The sequence below is a fragment of the Calypte anna genome, chromosome 17 (genome assembly GCF_003957555.1).
Source record: "Calypte anna isolate BGI_N300 chromosome 17, bCalAnn1_v1.p, whole genome shotgun sequence".
In the NCBI taxonomy this organism is placed as follows: domain Eukaryota; kingdom Metazoa; phylum Chordata; class Aves; order Apodiformes; family Trochilidae; genus Calypte; species Calypte anna.
This window is the reverse complement of record NC_044262.1, coordinates 4,453,795-4,472,907: the sequence shown is the minus strand read 5'-3', so window position 1 is coordinate 4,472,907 and position 19,113 is coordinate 4,453,795. Positions and strand designations below refer to the sequence as shown.

The following is a 19,113-nucleotide window of genomic DNA, read 5'->3' as shown; positions in this document are numbered from 1 at the left end:
AGGTGCTATCAAGGGCAGTTCCTGCACCATTGTTCTACCTTCCAGCAGACCTGGATGAGATCTGGTATGAAGGAGCAGCAGGGCTGAGGTGGTGTTTCCTTGTGTGTGGATTTTCTATGTATCTGTCAGTTCTGAAAGTGAGTTCTCAGTGGGTTGAGAGCTAGGCTGCTAAAAATGCCTTAGTGCCATGTAAAGGGTTGCAGGAAGCCTTCTTGTCCAGCTGTGTTATGGTTTCTAGAGCATATGAGCAAAAATAGTGTTTCTATAGGGTTTGTCTCTGCAGCTCTGCATTGATGCAGTCTCCTCTCAGGGGTATGTTTAGAGCTGAAATGAATTTTTTTTTGTCAGTACTACATAGTGATCTTTTTGCAAACCTCAGAGGGCTTCTTACTAACAAACAAGTGTTTGACCAAAGGAGTAAATAAGTTTTGGGTTTTTAACTAACAAATTTTGTGTTCTTTAGCAACAAATGTGGCCTTACTGCAGCAAACCAGCTCATGCAGGTCTCTTCTATCAATGGAGATAGTCACTTTTTTTTTCATTGTAATAGCAATGAATAAACACAGGAAACATGTCTGGAAGTTTCAGTTTGTGCCTCCTCAGGAAGTACCAAACTTTTCATATGGGAGATGTCCTACTTTTTTGATTGAATCTATCAATGCTTTCTCTTTCCATAATGTTGAATTTTACAAGCAGTCTGTTGATTTCCTGTGTATCTTACAAACAATCTAAAGGCAAATGTCTTTGGTCCATATTACCTTGAACTTCAATTCTCTGTACTGTGAAAGTCATTAAATAAACTGAAACTTGTTTACAGAGCAAATGTGCATTTCCTGTCATCAACAGAACCTTTTCTTCTGTAGGATTCCAAGATACCTAATGCACAGAGGTTTTTCATATAGAGTGTCTGTCTTTAATAAAAAAAAAAAACCAAAAAACTAGTAGAGAAACCTCAAGTCTCCTGTGTCCTGATTAAATGTATTGTTGCATGACATCAAGATTGCTTTTATGTTTCCAATGTGTTTGGATTTTGTTGGAATGTTGCTTTGCAGTAACTGCTAGATTGTTTTCCATCCCTCAAATATTATTTTACTTTTGTGTTACTAATGCAGCTTTCAGCCCAAATCTGTGCTTTAATGCAGCTCTGCATACTAAAATAGAAATAAGACTGGAAGGGATGATGTGTGATTGGGTTTGGCCTGGGGAGGTTGTTAGTTCAGAGCATGTGTAAGCACTTCAGATGTGAGCAATGCAAAATATACCAATGAATGCATTTTCAGGTCATTTCCCTGCCTAAATTTTGGGGAATCATTTGGGGAATGTAGCTGACCTGGGCCTAATTTTCTGACTGATAAAGTGCTTGGAATTGCATTGCTAGAACTGATAGCTCAGTATCTTGAAAGGGAATTTTGAGTCAATAGCTAAACAGTAAAGAGACAAGCAAACTGAGTATTTTTGTTCCCTGAATACAGCTTTTCTACCTGTTTTAGCTGCTGCTTTACTTTTTTCTGGATGAAGTGTGCCTGAAGAAGTGGCACAGTGTGTATTCCTGCTTAAAAGCAAAAGAAATCAAATGTTGTCATGCCACTTCTGCACGTTACAAACAAAGCAACAACAACACCAAAAAAGTAAGATGCAAAGCAAAGGAGGAAAAGAGGGTTTTCCAACTGAATAAACATACTTCAGGCACAAAGTCTTGTGTAGTGATGTCTGTAATGAAGCTGCTTTTGATGTCATGCTAGGGGCTGCCTCATCTGAAAAGTGGAATCCCTGCTGCCCTCCTTGTTCCAGCGTGCAGAGCTTTATAGCATCTTAACTCTGAACACTCATTCCATCTTTGTTTCTTCCCCCAGCCTTTGTATCATACACCTCCTGTGCTGGAACTGATTAAGCCAGTTTAACCCTTAGGTTCTTGTCTGCCCAGGTCATCTTGTACATTATCTTGTATCATTTCCCCGATTCTGACTTAATTTTCATGGCTTTGTGCTGCTCTTTGTAGAGCAAAGTGTGTGTGTAGATCCTTCTGATCTGCTAAGTGCACTGAGAAGCTGTGCAGGGCATATTGTCCATGTCACACATGATCTTATGCAGTTTATTTACAGAAGGAATTGATTATGCCTCCTGCAAGAGGGTAGGCAAGAGTCCCATACACTGCCTACTCCTTGGTGCCCAGTCAGCTTCCTACAGAATTTCCTACTCTAGATCTCTTAGTGTCTGATTTGAAAGGCTCAGCTGGAGCAGGATAAGGAAGGAGTTTGTCTGAAAGACTGTAGAGAGAAAGGAAGTGAAGAAGAATAGGAAATGTATAGGTACAATAAGGTGATACTTGCATCAGTTGTGGGTTTTTTTTAATGAAGCTTTTTGGCTGCAATTTTTACCAGGAGTCGAGTGTAGAGAAAACTTCAGCTGAACTGCATGTACCTCCAGATAGTTTGTAGATAATAACACACATTCATTTTCTGATAGGCTATCAGGGTACACACATTTTCAGTCAGAACTAAAGGAGAACTATGACTGTTGATACAGGTGATCAAATTTGGCTGATGGATTTGTTGCCTTGTCTGAGGAATTAGGTTTTTTTACTTGTAATAGCCAGGGTCCTCACTCAGTTAACACTATAAATTTAATCATTTTTATAATGCTGGGATCCTGATGGGTTTTCCATCTACCTTTGTCCTGAGTTTTTGCCTTTGTAGCTGTGACAAGGACAGCAGAGAGATCAAGACCTTGGCCAAAGCAGAAAACTTGAGCAAAACATGGAGCACAACATGAGTGGAATCTTAATTCCTAGAAGGATCATTCTTATAAATAAAATTCTGCCTTTCTTACAGTAAAGTAGGATTTGATGCTGCAATTTAGAGAGCAATAGCTTGAGAGTTGTCTCAGTGTGCTAGAAAGGGAATCTATAGCACTAAGATACCTTTTCTCGGACACAGTAAGTTCAAAGTCAGTGCAGCTCAGATGGATTTGTTGCTGGTGTTAGGGTAAGACTTTTTCACCATTGGTCACCAATATCTATAGGAATGGTGCTAAGACAGCTTAAAGCTGCTAGAATGATGGAGTTCTCATTCACCAGAGTTGTTAGAATCACTACTGAATTATGAAGGGAGGGAGGATTGTGTGCCAGACTCCAAATGACATAAGTAAAGCTTCCTTTAACAAAGAAAGATATATTCATGCTGTACAAACCATGTTTTGAAGTGATGCTTCTCCCTCTAGGCAAGGAAGCAAACACTGATGGTTTCATAAATGCTTGGTGGCTCTTGGGGAGCCACATGAGTAGCTGAGTACTTGAAAACCAGGCCACAAACTAGCAAGGTCATGGGCAGATGGAATGAGTGTGCTTAGCTTTGCTCAAAGCACTTGGATTTGGAAAAACAAAAAGCAAAGGAGAACTTGTGGGCTGTGGCTGCTAAGTCAGCATTTGGAGAAGGATAGTGAAAGGTTCCCTTCCTTTGGAATGATTTGAAATACACAAAAATTCAGGATTTTTGTGAGTACAGAGGGAAGCTGCTGCTCTTGCTTTAGCCTTGGCAATACTTAAGCCTTGAGTAAGTTAGCCAGGAGAAACCCTGGGTGGAGGCAAGTCTTTAGCTGCTGTTTTTTTTTCACATATATTGTATGGTGTTTGCATGCTGGAACAATGTGGTGTCTTCTTAAGCTCCCAAGTGCAGGGGATGCATAATTTTCTTGTAGTTTGGGTAATTCAATTTTGTCAAAAGGTGGTACACTAGTTTTTAGGCTCTGCTTCAACTTCTTTTTCTTTCTGATGGAAGAGATTAACTTTTTCCAAAGTAGAGACAGCTGTATTAAATGAGCTTGTTAGTTAGCTTGAAACATGAGCCAGAGGAGCTGTGGCTGTTACAGAGAGAATTAGAGGGGATGTGCTGGGGGTATGGGCTTCTTCAGGACAAGAAGCTCTTACCCTTCTTGAAAAGGAGCACTTGGTTTTTAATGCCTTCAGCTTTTTCGTGCCCATGGCTAAGACTCCCTGTTGGAATGCTTATAGAAGCAGAAAAGCTGTGAAAAGGGGAAGGAAACGATCATTCACTCATCTGAAACTTCCTGTTTCATTTCAGGGACTTTCTGCCACGTGGATCTGGCATCGTAACCAGACGCCCACTGGTCCTGCAGCTGGTGAATGCCAGCACAGGTATGTGAGTTCCCTTCCCTGTGTGTCCAGCTGGATTGCTGTCTGAGTCTAGAAAGGTCTTATTTGATCAGTGGCACTGCTCAGTCTGAAATAAATATGAATTTTCCACAATAAAAGTGACCTGCAGTTGGTTTTCAGTTCTACCTGTGTAACACTGGTTGTATTAAGTGCACGGAAGCAAAATACTACTTTATTTTATTTTAATTTATTAGGCAAGAATGCATGCATAGGCTTACCACAATTTTCCTTTGCCCGTGCAGCTGTAACTCCTCTGAGTATGTAATACCTAAAAACCAGAGAACCATGCCAATAAATAAGAATTTAATGTGAGGGCAGTGAGATCTGGAAAGGAAAAAACTGTGGAGTTCTGCATCTGTTTTTTTGGGCAGCTCCCTGGTTCTGCTGTTTGTTTGCAGGATATTTTCATTACTGTTCCCCTTAAGATCTCATTCAATGTGGTCTTCTTTTGTCAGATGAACTTGATCTATCCACAGCTGCCCTCTTGTCTACAGTAGGCAAACAAGTTGATTTTTTGGAAGCTTTTAAGACTGAAACAGAGGGTTCTTAGATTGGCTTGCCTAGTCGAGGACTGACACACAAAAAACCTCAACCACCAGCCAGTTCAAAATCATGTAAAGAGCAAAGTTTGGTTTTCTCACTCTCTTGAGTCTGATCTTACAATGAGTCTGTTATTTACCCCCAGCAGTTTGATACAGAGCTAGTTCTGTGTACCAAGGTATCTCCAAGTGTAGTTGCAGAAGTCACTGCTGCTGCAGGCAAGTGCATGCTAAATTTGCCCAGTATTAACAGAGAAGGTCCTGGGTTATTATTTGGATGAAGACAAGTGAGGATACCATCTCTGCTGAGACAGATTCTGGCTCATGAAGATGTTGGACTCAACTGAGTTCTCTCTGATGTTGATCAGATAATGTGTCTGCACCAACTTCCATGCTGGCCTGCCAGGTCATTGTGGGAAAAGCCCTCACCAGACTTCAACCTTTCAGCTGCTTTTTGTTTTGCTTGTGTGTTTTAATTACTTTCATTTCTTTTGATTTCAATGGCTGTTCCTGACTCTATGCTTCTGTTTAACAAGAATATGGCGAGTTTCTACACTGCAAAGGAAAGAAATTCACTGATTTTGAGGAGGTCCGTTTGGAGATTGAGGCTGAAACTGATCGTGTTACTGGCTCCAACAAAGGGATTTCACCTGTGCCCATCAACCTTCGAGTCTACTCTCCCCATGGTGAGTTTCAATGCACTGAGTCAGGAGGTAGATGGGGCAGGCTGCTGCTTTGTTATGGAGCAAAGGCAGACAGAAGAGAGATTAAATGAGGAGTGTGCTTGTGTTTGTCTTTAATCTCCATGTGCCTGGACTGTGCTGCATCAAACTGCCAGCCTGGGCCATGCTGCTAGAGCAGGTTTGTCTGTCAGCTGAAGGATCTGACTGCTGGTAGAACTTCTCCTTGAAACAACTGATGTCTGTGCAGAAACTTATTCCTGAGGCTGTCCCTTATTCCTCTGCAGTCCTCCCTTCTCTTTCAGTATAGCATGTGTGGAAAGCCTTTGAGGGCACACTTTTCCTTATCAGTGTGGAGAGAAGTGACTTAAGGGGAAGGATAGTGAGATCATTAACAACCATGACCAGTAACAAGTAGCAACTAATTAATACTTAGCAGTAAGAGAAATTGGAAAGCTTCTGTGTGCTTCTGTGTTATATCTGTTATGCCTATTATAGATTGGAGAAACTAATGCTACAGGTACTTTTTATAGACCAGAATTCCTACTTCAGCTTTCCCTGTGCTATTTCCTGTTTCCTACATCTAGTCCTGAACCTCACCTTGGTGGATCTGCCTGGTATGACAAAAGTCCCAGTAGGGGACCAGCCCCCTGACATCGAGTTTCAGATCCGAGATATGCTCATGCAGTTTGTCACCAAAGAGAATTGCCTCATCCTGGCAGTATCCCCAGCCAACTCTGATTTGGCCAATTCTGATGCCCTGAAGATTGCAAAGGAGGTGGATCCTCAAGGTAAATATTTCTTAATTTAGTATGGCATTAGTAAACAGTGGCCTGATTTTACTTGTACCTTTTGGCTGTGATTAGCCCAGTAGCTGAGGACTCCTGTCTGTTGTCTTGCTTTGTATCTTTACCAACACACATTCTTCTGAGAGGTGTTTAGTGAATTTTAGAATTTTAGTGTTTAGAGCTACTGTAATAGAATTTTTGTTACTCTCTTTTTCTTTTGTCTGAGCTCCATTTCTGAAGAGGTTTTGTTTAGTCATCTTTACTCTGCCTGGAGAAAAATAGAGAAATCTGCACTAAAATCCTTCTGCTGTGGCATAGGATGTGTGTTTCAGCAGGTTATGATTGAGAACTGAGCTTGATTGTTTTGCTCTTATAGCATCTTGTGTGTGATGGGAACTCTAGTGGGAGTTCAAGAGCACTTGAGTAGCCAGGTTGGGCAATCTGAGCTCTGTGAACAGAATAAAATGGGTTCTTTACTTGATCAAGGATGGTTGTGGTTTTTTCCACAGGGCAACGCACTATTGGAGTCATCACTAAGCTGGATCTTATGGATGAAGGAACTGATGCACGAGATGTACTAGAAAATAAATTACTCCCTCTTCGTAGAGGTATGTTTCCTTGTGCTTTGTCCTAAGGACTTCAACAGAGGAGCCTCAAATGAATGAGTCTGGGGTACATCCTATGATTGGGGAAAGACTAATAAATAATCTAAGTCTCAGTTGCATAGTAATTTTTGTCCTTCATACCAAAATATCAGAACTTGAGGCCCATTCAGAGGAGATTCTAGGTTTAAACTCTTCCAATATGTTCCTAATAATATGTTGCCACTAGAATTTCCCTTTTTGCAGTGCTGCCAGCACTTTTTTCTCAGTCTGAGTCCTGTTTAAACTCATCATTGCAACCACCTGATCTCTAACCCCACTTTACAGGTTACATCGGTGTTGTCAACAGAAGTCAGAAGGACATTGATGGCAAGAAGGACATTCAGGCAGCTCTGGCTGCAGAGAGAAAATTTTTTCTCTCCCACCCAGCCTACAGACACATTGCTGATCGCATGGGAACCCCCTACCTGCAGAAAGTATTGAACCAGGTACTGTCAGGAGTTGTGAACAGCTGCCCACTGTGCCACAGCAATGGGGAGGCTGGCCAGCAGGGCTCTTCTGAGGTGGAAGAATACAGGGAAAGCAAAAACTTGTGGTTAGCTGATAAAAGGTTTTCCTGTGGCAAGACTTGTGAGAGTTGGTTAACTCTTCCTTCGCTGCATCATAAAAAACATTTTAGGTCCAGCTCCTCTGATGTGTCTGATTTGTTTCATTCTATCAATATTATTATACATTAAGGCCAATAATAGAGCTTACACACCACAGGCAGAGCACTGCTTTATTCTCTCATGCCTCTGATGCAAAATCAGTGGTTGATTCATGGCACTTGCACTGTAGGGATGCAAAGTTTCTCTGGTTAAGCTAAAAGATCGCTTCTAAATTTCTAGTGGCCTCTGTACCCAACAGTAAGCTTCAGAGATTGATTTAAAATGTGATAGTGGTAGTAATTTTTCCAGTCTGTTAAGGCTCTTATCTCCTGTCTCAGGTCCCTTGAAATACTACCTTAAGTGAAGAATTACTTTGTTCTTTTCCCCCCTTATTTAAATACTCACCCTTAAACTTGAATTTTTCCCAGCTGTGCTCTGTGGAAACCCTTTTATTTAGAGGGTTTGGCTCCTTCCACATTGCCTTGGCACCCTTCTTGTTGCAAAAGAGCTTAACCATCACTTTGACTGTCAGTGGAGTGCTAATCTGAAGATGGTTTTCTTGGTGTAAATAGCAAATGCTATACTTGTATGTGAAGCTGTTATTGGGCTGGAGACAGCAGGCTTGTATGAATGAGAGTTCTGTACCAGGCTAGGAGGTAAAGTGGTCAAGAACAGGGCTGCAATAAGTGGGAGCTGGGGAGGCAGGAAACACCCAGGTCATAACTGGAATCTATCCTGGGGCAGACTTTTATTAGGACCACTCAGCAGGACTGAACACAGAAGAGAGGAGCGTTCCTCTTTATTTTGTGGTGTGGAGGTAGCAGACTCTTCCCGATAACCACCTAGAGGTTTATTATCATCTTAAACCTTCTTTTTATGCAGCAATTAACCAACCACATCCGTGACACCCTGCCAGGGCTGAGGAACAAGCTCCAAAGCCAGCTTCTCTCCATTGAGAAGGAGGTAGAGGAGTACAAGAACTTTCGCCCTGATGACCCCGCGCGCAAGACCAAAGCTCTGCTTCAGTAAGTCAGCTGCATGGCCCTCCCTGGAGATGACTGCTCAGCCATGACTTCTCCCTCATGCTTTTTATTTTCTTTCAGGATGGTCCAGCAGTTTGCTGTGGACTTTGAGAAACGCATTGAAGGCTCTGGAGACCAGATTGATACCTATGAGCTGTCGGGAGGAGCCAGGATTAACCGCATCTTCCATGAGCGTTTCCCCTTTGAGCTGGTGAAGGTACTGCTTCCCTCTGCTGCTCAGACCCACTTGGTCTTCTTGCCTGTTTTTTACCTCTTTTGTCTGTCACCTTATTCTTCTTGGTATCTCTCATCATTTCTCTTGACTACTTTGTTTCATGCTTTTCCTTTTATCACCTTTTTTTTACTTATTTTGTCTCCTTTATGGGAGCCTTCTCATAGTGCAGACCTTTCCCTCAATCCCTGTCATTTTGACAGAACTTTAATTTCTCTTGATTAAATGACAATATATCTTTTGTTTAAATCCTAAATGCTAAATAAATGTGCAAACTAACTTTCTTTAACACAAACAATAGTAAATAATTGACAGAATGTCCTTGCAGATATGTTGTGTCAAAAATTCTTTCACTGAATTTCAATATAGTATGAATGGTGCTGAAACTTGTATTGCCTTGATCCTAAGCACCAGGCTAGACCTAAGGATGCCCTACTAGATATTCAAGAAGTAGAAAAGTGGATGTAGATATGCTGGGATTAGTTCTGCCTGTCCCATATCAATGGCCTAGAGGTGAGAACAGTGTAGAAAGTGTTCTACTGTGTTAAGAGTTGAAGAGGATTTTAATCAAATAATTATTTTTTTTTTGCATCACAAAGCAAACTAACCTGATCAGAAGTGGTAGGAAAAAAACTTCTTAATGTCAGTTGCAATAGACTCAAGAACCAAATAATTCCCCTCCTGGGTTTTCTCTGTTTTGCTTCATTTTTTCTGTTTGAACAATATTGTCTTTTCAGTGAAACTCAAGAGCCTACCTTGTATTGGATAATAAATTTTTTAATATGAATAGTAAATCTATTTGTTGTGTTCACTGATAAAACAGCTGCCAAGACTTCATGCCAAGTCTTGGGAGACACATCAGTTTGTTTTAGAAAGCAATCTAGCACTTCAGTCCTATTGCTTCATCTCAAAGAAGCTCCTTGAGAGCTTCTGGGACTTGGCATCTGTAACTGTAGCCCTTCAGCTATTCATATTTGTCCAGGATGTCTGCACTGGCAATTGAAGCTCTGTGGCTGAATTCTGTACCCAACACTTGAGCTAATAACTCATCTGTCACATGATTGTGCTGGCGTGGAACATCTTTGGAAAGCATGCTGCTGGGTATCCTGGGGCTGCACAAAAAAGTCTCAAGACTGTTTTTGATAAAATTCTCTCTTGGTACAGATGGAGTTTGATGAGAAGGAGCTGCGGCGGGAGATCAGCTATGCCATCAAGAACATCCATGGTATCAGGCACGTATCACATGCTAGGCAGACCTTTGGCTGCATAACCTTGTAAATACCTCTAGACCTTCTGAATGGACTTGAAGACTTCAGAGGTACGGTAGGTCAGACAAAGGGGGAGGGATAACCTCCTTGGACCCACCCCACTGGCTTGAATCTGGGAGTAGGGACAATCATCCCAAGTCAGTTTGCTTTCTCTTCCCATGTGAGAGTTGCAGAAGCCTCAAAGGTAAAACTGCCTGGGTAAATAGACATATTTTCCCTCTTTGTGGCTAGATATAAGAAAGGGTAGAAGAGAGGGATGCAAGCCTATGCTACTCCTTCATTTAGTTAAAACTAAAATGTTAGTTTTTCACTTTCTGCCTCCATTCTAACCAGCAGTTAGCTGCACATAACTGTGTCCTGAGAAGTAATGAGCACTCCTCCCCTGGTGATCTGAGGGTGCCCATTGCCAGGATCCCAGTGGCCCCAGGATGTAGCAAGGAAAAACTTGTGCTCCCTTCAGCAGAGGGTAACTGACAGAGCAACCAGGGTAACCCTGGTGGCTGAGCTGAAATCATGGCCTGGCCAAGTCTGTCCAGCTGGGATCCATTTTGCCCTCAGCACCTCCTTTCTGGGAGTTGCCAAGCATCCCCCATTTTCCATGGATTCTTAAGTCAGGGCTTATCTGGGGGGCATGACACTCCCCAGCCCCGTGTGCTGGGTTTCAGTGGTGGTGGTGCCTGCTCCAAGATGTGTGTGTAACGCTGTGACATTCTCCTTGCCCCCTCTCCCCCTCCTGCTCTGTCTTATCCCCACCCTGGGTGTTTAGAACCGGTCTCTTCACACCCGACATGGCCTTTGAGACCATTGTGAAAAAGCAGGTGAAGAAGATTAAAGAACCTTGCCTGAAATGCGTGGACATGGTCATTACGGAGTTAATCAATACCGTTAGACAGTGCACCAAGAAGGTAACCAGAGGCAGCATGGAGCTGGCACCCTCCACCTGCAGCATTGTGACCTGGGCAGGGATTTGCCTGCAGCCACACTCAGTGTTTCTGGCCACCTCCTCAGCATGACTAGACCTGAGCTGTACCAGCCTGGGGCGATCCAGCCAACAAGCCAAACAGGAAGGGAAGTGCTTCAGGACATGGGCCATGGCCCTGCTTTCAATATTATAGAGCTGAGGGATGCTGGAGATGTCCCTACCACCCCTCTGTCTGTACTATGACTCCTGATTCCTTCTAAAACCAAGGTTATTCCTTACGTGGCCACATTTGCTTTAAATTTTGGTACTGGGATTTAAATTCCCCCCTCTCTTCTTGTAGAAGTGAGTGTTTATGCCAGACTAGCCTTTGGGTGGCTGGGGGGGATGTATGGAGCTGAACTTCAGAGGCTGCAGCAGTTATAGCTGTGGGCTGTATCACAGGGAAGCATTCCTGTGGTGTTTGGCTTGGTTTCTGGTTGGCTTGGTCCATGTCCTATTCTGGAAGAGCAGCACATGGCTGAGAAGAAAGCAAGTTAGAAATGTCCTCATCAACCCCTGGGGTCCCCCTGCTCTCTGTGAGGGCTTCAGGTATACCTGAAGTTACCCTTTGGTATCCACATGGTATTTGTTGGGGCTGAGGGAGGGAACCTGCTTTGATTCTACCCTTGGGACGTGGCAGCTTTTGTTTCTGAGACTGGGGTTGAAAGGCAGCAAGATAAGATGACTTGTGCTGTTCCTCTCAGCCATGGCTTGCTGTTTCAGGCAGGGCTGGGTGCTGGTGAAAAGGCACCTCAGTTAGGATGGTGGTGTGGGCACTCTGGAGACTGAAATCGCCACTGAGTGTTCAGGTGCAGGTAAATGGGGATTGCAGGAGGTGTCTGGAGAGCCTGACACCCTGGCTCTGCAAGGGTGGGAAAGGTGTCCCAGTGGTGATACTTGCCCTTGCTTGCAGAAATGCCTGGTCCTTAGGGCCAAGAGCCTCTGCAGAAGGACTCAGTCATGCAGGCACATGCTTTGCACCCCAGGACAAACTGGGAAAGCAAAGTGGATGCAGTGAGAGAGTGCTCAGGTTTCTAGAGTGCTGGAGGAGCTTCCTTTTTCTGTCCTGCTGTCCTCTCTTGGGGTGTGTGACTGTGGGGGAGCACCCAGAAAATTGCCATTAGAGCCTGGCGACAGGTAAGCACAGGCCCTCGGGCTGCCAAGTATCCAGAGTCGCCTGCTAACTGGATCAGAAGGGCCCTTTTTTTATGCCCTCTGAAGCTTCTCTTGATTTGTTCTCCATCCATCAGTTGCTATTAAAAATCTCCCATTTATTCTTTGCATCCTTCCTCCATTTCCCACTTCTTTCTTCATTGTTTGTTTTTCTTTCCTCTTTTACTGACAATTTCAGAATAGACCATCTGTTCTGACAGGGGCAGACTCCTCAAGTGATCAGGTGGTGGGTGTAGCAAGGTGAGAAATAAGGGAGGAGAAGAAATCACAGGGATGGAAGGAAATATCACAGATTCAGGATTAAAGTCTTCCATTTTAGCTTAGATCCTACTAAGAATTTAATGGTTGACTTCAGAGCTAGCCATGGTTTCAATTTTGTATCTGAAGAAACAAGATGTTGGCCTTCAGGTGATTCTTGGCTATTGTAAGTTACTGCTTTTTTGTTTTGTTTAAGTTCCTTTTTTTTGTGCAGGGCCACCCAACTCTGGAGAGGGAAAGTATTTTGCTTTGCAGGGAACTGGGTTAGTGGGAAATCACTGCTGAGTCAGAGGATGTGAACTTAACTCTGGAAATTCCCTTGCTTTGTTCAAGAGGGGTATTGTTGGCACCTGGAGAGAGACCCTTCAGTGAAACTGAATCCTGTAATGTATTCTCTTTGATGCTTAAAAAGCAAACTAGTTTTAGGTTGTATAATGTGTGCTGAAGATTGTCTTAATACTGGTGTTGCTTGTGGTCTTGTAGAGATGTGAAAGATGAGATGCTGGGAGAAATAAGATTTAAATTAGGTGGTGATTATTTATAGCTAGCCCTGGACTGGTTGTTTGCTGTAGGCAGCCCAGGTTTGACTATTAACTGTACCTTAGCAAGGCAACGAAGTCCTTTCCATGTCAAGGGGACATTGTCCCCTTGAAAGCACTTGCAAAGCAGTAATGCTCCATGTTAAAACAAGTCACTCCAATTGTGTAACAAAGAGCATCCTGGTGGAAGCTCTAAACTGTTAATGATGGGATGAAAAACTTACTTGGATGCAGTAGTTTTGAATTGGATTTATCTTGGCTGTATCTTAGTAACTTTAGTTTCTGTGGACTTTCTGCTCTTTCATGGTGGAGCCACTGAGAATTCGGGCCACATGCAGTGGAAAATATTTCCTTGTAACCCTCAAAAAGACTTGTATTGGGGCTGATGCTTTGTAAATCTGTGGATGCCCCACAGTATGTTTGCATTGTCTTAAGTAGTGGGTACATCTGTTCTTTCTGAGGAACTTAATCTTGCAGGAAAGGTGAATGAGATGAATAGGCTAACTAAGGGGAGCACTTTGAATCCCTGAAACTGAGAGGCATTAATTCTGTTAATTCTGCAGAGCAAGATGCAAGTGACAGACCTTTTCAAGTCTTAGTTTGGCTCCTGTTCAGGCTGACTGCAGCTGCAATATGGAAAACATGAAGAGGGGATAACTGTGGTGGGAAGGAAAGGGGAGTGCCTAAGACAAATGGAAATGAGATGTGCTGAGCCTCTGGGAAGAGGCAGTGGCTCACTGTGGCAAGGAACTTTGTCTTAAAATCCAAAGCAGCTTTCCTTCAGAAAGAGATCACTTGATTCCTGGGGGTTCTATCCATTCACCTTGCTCTTGACAGCTCACCATTTCACTGGCCCAGCTGCTCCTCCCTCATCCCCCCTTTTCCATTTCCACTTGCCTGTAGACTCTCCTGATACTTGGCAGTGCACAGGCCCCATAGCAATGCTCACCTGGTTCAGTAAACTAATGGAATTGAACCAAAAATCTCACTTCTCATTTTGCCTTGTGTTTTCTCTCTTTCCCGTTTTCCTTCCTCCTCTTCCCTCCTTCCTCCTGCTCTTTCTCTGCTTTGCTTTCTTCTTCCTCGTTGCTTCCTCCCACCCTGCCCCTGCCATGCAGAACGGGTCTCTTCACGCCTGACCTCGCTTTTGAAGCCATAGTGAAAAAGCAGGTGCAGAAGTTGAAGGAGCCGAGTCTGAAGTGTGTGGATATGGTAGTGAGTGAGCTCACATCCACCATCAGAAAGTGTAGCGAAAAGGTAAAGAAACAAAACAAAAAAAACCACAAAGAAAGGTCAATACCCAACCCCTTGCTCACACGTGTCCATGCTGTTTCTCCACACAACCCCCCCCCAGGAACTCCAGCAAACCTAGAGAGAGAAGATGCATGTAAAGATGCATCTAAAGGAGAGCAGCAACCTGCAGGTATTATAAGAGCAGTTTAAAGGCAAGCTGAGAGAAGTGGATGTCAGCTGATGGGCTCTTTAGTTGAGACGTGAGCTGGGATGCAGTGCATCACTCAGGCATAGCATGTGCCTCTGTCTGGCTCAGTGGCATTCACCTCAGGGTGGATTAAACCCTTTGCAAGCCCCATTTGCTGTACCACTGTCTGTGTGTTTGGAACTTCAAACTTGTTTTTTCTGGGACCCCCTTAAAAAAAATCAGATACTCTTGAAAAAGATAAAGCCAGAAAAAGACCTGGTGTCCCCACAGCATGAGTAGTCTGCAGGTTTCATCTTTTCTGCATAGTTACTTTGAGCAGTATCTTAGACAAAACAAGTCTATTAAGTTTGAGGTGCAGGATGGTTCTGCAAGAGATACTCCAAGTCAACAGAAGATTAGCGTCCCAGAAAGCTTGGGGGAAAAGCTTTTCCTGGCATTACACCCTCTGCATCATCCTCCTGCTGGTCTTGCTCCATGTGCTCAGTGGGGAGGGAGTTTGGATGCTTTCCTTGGTGTGAAGCCTGAGGGCAGCAGCAGGTGGAGAAAGAAACTGCCCTGAGTAGCATGGAGGGTGTCAGATACTGCTCAGAGGTTGGGGCAGGAGTGAGTTTGTTTCCCAGGATGGCTTCCTCCAGGAGAGGGCACCACATGCCTCCTTTAAAAAAAAAAAAAAAAAAAAAAAAAAAAAAAAAAAGCAGATGTGGCATTTATTGGTGTTAAACTTCCCCAGTGAGGGGGCAGAAACATATCTGTGGCACAACAGAAGTTTGTTCTGGAAGATGAGTTGCAAAGGGCTGCTTCATGGGGTATTTTAAGATTTGAAAATTACAATTTCCCTCTTACAGGGTTACAGCCAGACTTGCCAACATATTTACATAAATTGGGAAGGAAGGGAAGATAAGAATTGATAGGAGTTCAGAGTCAAGGCAAGAGCTGAGCTAGTAAGGTCTGGTTGCTCTTAGATACTCCATTTCTGTTAGGGAGGCATCTTTGATGTGCCCCAAGCTCTGCCCAGTCTATTTCTTGCAAACTTCTGTTCTTGCCAGACTGTGGGGGCTGATGTGGTCAGGCAGAGTAATTCCGTTCCAGCCTGTTTTTCTTGTGGGCTTTTTATTTTGATAGGTTTGATAGCTTACACTGTTTTCTGCATCTGGCTGCTCTGGGTGGGAAGGAAGAAGGATCATGAAAACCCTGTGAATGTTGAATTCCAGTTTCTGTATTGGACCATGTCATTAGTGTCTGGATACCCACTTGCTCTGTGGATTTTAATCTGTGATAATGGTGGAGGACCTTGTGAAGATGTTCCAAGGTGATAAACCAAGATAATCTTGTAAGGGAGGTGATTGTAACAGTGACACTGTAGGCAGACTAAAGGCTGTAATAAAAGCTGGAGAGACCAGGGGGGCAGATGCTATAGGTGGAAAATAACTGCATCAATGAAAATGTGTAGTAATAGTACTAAATATAAAAGGAGTAAAATGTCTGCATGCAGTGAGAAGGTTAATTATCCACCTCTGAAAGAGTAGAAGGTGACTGCCACAGACTGCTTTAGGATAGTATCCAGCCTGAGATGAGTTTTGATGGCGTACTGTAGTATCAGCACAGGGGTATTAGTTAATTTGCAATATTTATCTTGCATGTTACAACCCTACCTGCTTGATGTGGACAAGAGCATGTGCTGTTAGGAGATGACATCTGGCAAAGGCTACTTTAGGACTGATGCTAATTGAAAGGCAATACCCAGCTCGCTGTTTTGTGGACTGATGCTGCCTTTCAGCTGACAAAACCAAATCTTTGAACTCACTGGAAGTCCCTCAAGCCTTCTTGAAAGGAAGACTGCTTGGGCTAACACCTCTTGAATTAGCTTAACAGTCCTGTAGCCTTGGTTTGTTGCTGTCCTGAACTATTGTGTGTTATTGTTCGTGTGCTGTCACAGTTATTTCATTTCACCCCAGATGGTAAAGAAACCTTTAATTAGAGATATTAGAGCTGCATATATGGAATAGTATGAGACTATCAGAAAAGAACACAGAAGGTGGCAAACCCATCTGTTTTCTACTGAAATACAGCTTTGCTGTATCAAGAGATCTGCAGTTGTCTATGTCTTGACTATTAGAGAAAGTTGAGGGTTAAAGAGAAGGTAGCCCTTAACAGCTTTTCTCTGACTGGCCTGATTCTGAGCTTCTTTCTGTTGGTTAAATGCTCCAAAATCACCAGAAAGCTGGTGTAAGCGTGTAAGCCCTTACATTTAGGAGGACAGTGTCCTAGCTAGTGTTTTTCCAAAAGCAGGAACCTTCTGTGCCAGACTGCACTGCAGTATCTCAGAAGTGCAGGAAGGTCTTGCAAGTCAGCAACCCTTCAGCTAAAGGTTGATCTTTTTGTGTGCTGGCAAGTACTCCTGGAATCTACAAAGAAGAGAACTAAGGAACATTGGAACAAATTGGTTTTCAAAGAGGGCTGCAAGCTTCTATTTTGATTAAACAGGCAAATGCAGCTAAAACAGGATTGAAAACCCACTTGAGCTGGGACATGATCCCTGGCTGACAGACTTAACCCCTTGAAGGGTCGCCTGCTCTCCTGTCTTTCAGAGTCATGGCATTTCTGGGTGCTGTTTGTACTGCTGGTGATAACTCCTTGTCCCTCTAGGCCCTATTGCATGTTCTCTGGTGGTGTGATGTCCTGTGGCTTGTCTGTCTCTTCTTCCCTTGCCCACTCTTGCTTCTCCTGTGCATGCTTGAGAATGGAAGCTCTTGCATGGGAACTGTCAATTTACTTTTGCATATGGATTTGCTGGATGGACCTGGGTTCTGAATAAATCACAACTTGTTTTGTACTTTGTGTGCATTTGTACTGGTTGGAAGTGGGGTGGTGGTGGGAGGTTTGATGTGTGGGGTTTGTTTTCTTGTTTTTGTTTGGTTTTTTATTTTTACTTTTTTTTTTTTTTTAAGCAAAGAAGCTGAGACTTAGAGGTTTTCCAACTTCCTGTTTTTCTGTTTGACATAACTTGCCCATCTATCCTTTGCCAACCCCCCAAAGGAAACAGGAAGCTTTGCTTGTGTGTCTCTGAAGCAACCAGCTGCCTGAACCATAAAGATCGTAGAGAACACCCCATTTGTGCTTTCAAGAAAAGGTGGTGGTGGTGAAACTACTTGTTTTTTCCTGCCTCAAAACAAACCACGCATTTGAAAATAGGCAGTGTGAAAGCCAGTCCTCAAATTCAGTTCCAGGCTGTTGCAACATGCTTGTCTGAAAGGGTGCTGAAAGAGTTTGAAATTCTGTAGTCAGATGTTGGGAATATTGCTGCTGGATAGTGTGGGATCTGAGGCTACACAATTTGGGCCAGCTCCTTTTAGTACATGACAATTGCTTATGTGTACAGAGCAACAGACTGACACAGTTTAAGCAGCATCTCTTGTAAGCTGGAGGAGCAAAACAAATGTTGTACAGATCATAGGCAAGTGAGGTTTTTTTATACACCTCCTTGAAGGGATATAGGACTGATAGTAGAAAAGTTTTTGATGTTATAATCAAATTGTTGGAGGTAATGTTACAAAAAATTGGATGGAATGATTTCACAGGAGATAAGGCAAGTGGGGAAGAAAAGGTAGATCCTGGGTCTGGAGGGTTAACTTCATTTGACTGTGAGAAGTATACAGTAACTTGTATTGAAATCACCAGAGGCTTAATTCTAGGCAAGTGGGCAGGTGCTGTGTGAACCCAGAGGGCTTTAAGGGTGCTGATTTTGGAAGCATTTCTCCCATATGGGTGCTGTAGATATTCTTCTGTTGAACCACAGCTACTAAAGTTCACTGGAAACTGGAAAGTATTCCCCCCTCAGTAATGTGGCAAAAATGTGGTATAGGTGTGATGTGGATGCAGACCTCAGCTATGTAATCCTGCCCCAGCACAGGTGGAGAGCAGGTAGAAACAGCTCAGAGCATAGGGTTCCTTGAAGACGTCTGCCCTCGAGTTGGTCAGATCCTCTGTCTCTGCTTGCAGGTGTTGGAGAAGGACAAATGCTTTCACTTAGTGCCTCAGCAAATAGGGATTGAAATCCATTTCACTTGCCCCAGAGACTTCCCATAGGATTTAGCAGGTCACAGCACCAGGCCACTCACCTACTTAGCCCACTACAATGAGATGCCAAATGTCTTGAGAAATTGGTCACTTTAATGGGAAAACCCCAACAAGCATTAAGCAGTGTGTTTACCTTTGGGGTTTATAAAGAGCCTCATATCAGGAGTAATGATGTGGGTTTGGAGCCAGCCTCTGATGAGGCAGAAAGGTTGCTTCAAGAGTGAAAAGGGCTTTTCTGTGAAGCTCAAAGCAAGTGGGATTGAACTTTGTCCCCAAGAGACCCCCAGGAACTTGGAAAAATCTCTGCAAGTCCAGCTTTCTAGAACTTCCCATGAAAATCCTGGTTTGCAAGGTGTATGTATGCATGTATACATGTGGGGGGGCTGCTTCCCCCTTTACACCTCCCTTTCCCATGTGCACGTGTTCTCTCTCTCCTGCAGCTCAGCCAATACCCTCATCTACGTGAGGAGATGGAGAGGATTGTTACCACTCACATCCGTGAGAGAGAAGGCAGAACCAAAGACCAGGTAGGAAATCAGGAGTGGATGTAAGAGGGGAGATGGGTGGGGTGTCCCTTTGAAAGGACAGCCTAGAGGGGCCTGAGTTAAGGGATCACACAGAGAAGTGTGATCACAGGGGGACAATGGTTCAGGGGTCTGTCTGTTGCTGACTATTAGTGGTGTCAGTCACTCACCTCTGTGCCTCTGGTTTGGCA

At 43.5% G+C, this 19,113-nt stretch overlaps 1 protein-coding gene across 6 annotated transcripts in view; it reads left to right on the top strand.

The window, feature by feature from the left end:
• The window catches only part of DNM1 (dynamin 1), a 64,109-nt gene that overhangs the window by 17,543 nt on the left and 27,453 nt on the right, over positions 1-19,113 (top strand). For all 6 annotated transcript variants that reach the window (XM_030461483.1, XM_030461480.1, XM_030461484.1 and 3 more), the window contains exons 2-11: positions 4,080-4,153; positions 5,247-5,396; positions 5,978-6,181; positions 6,688-6,786; positions 7,108-7,268; positions 8,310-8,452; positions 8,531-8,666; positions 9,846-9,913; positions 10,716-10,854; positions 18,839-18,925. In XM_030461483.1, coding sequence (XP_030317343.1) covers positions 4,080-4,153; positions 5,247-5,396; positions 5,978-6,181; positions 6,688-6,786; positions 7,108-7,268; positions 8,310-8,452; positions 8,531-8,666; positions 9,846-9,913; positions 10,716-10,854; positions 18,839-18,925 — 1,261 coding nt within the window. The remainder of the gene's footprint in view (positions 1-4,079; positions 4,154-5,246; positions 5,397-5,977; positions 6,182-6,687; positions 6,787-7,107; positions 7,269-8,309; positions 8,453-8,530; positions 8,667-9,845; positions 9,914-10,715; positions 10,855-18,838; positions 18,926-19,113) is intronic.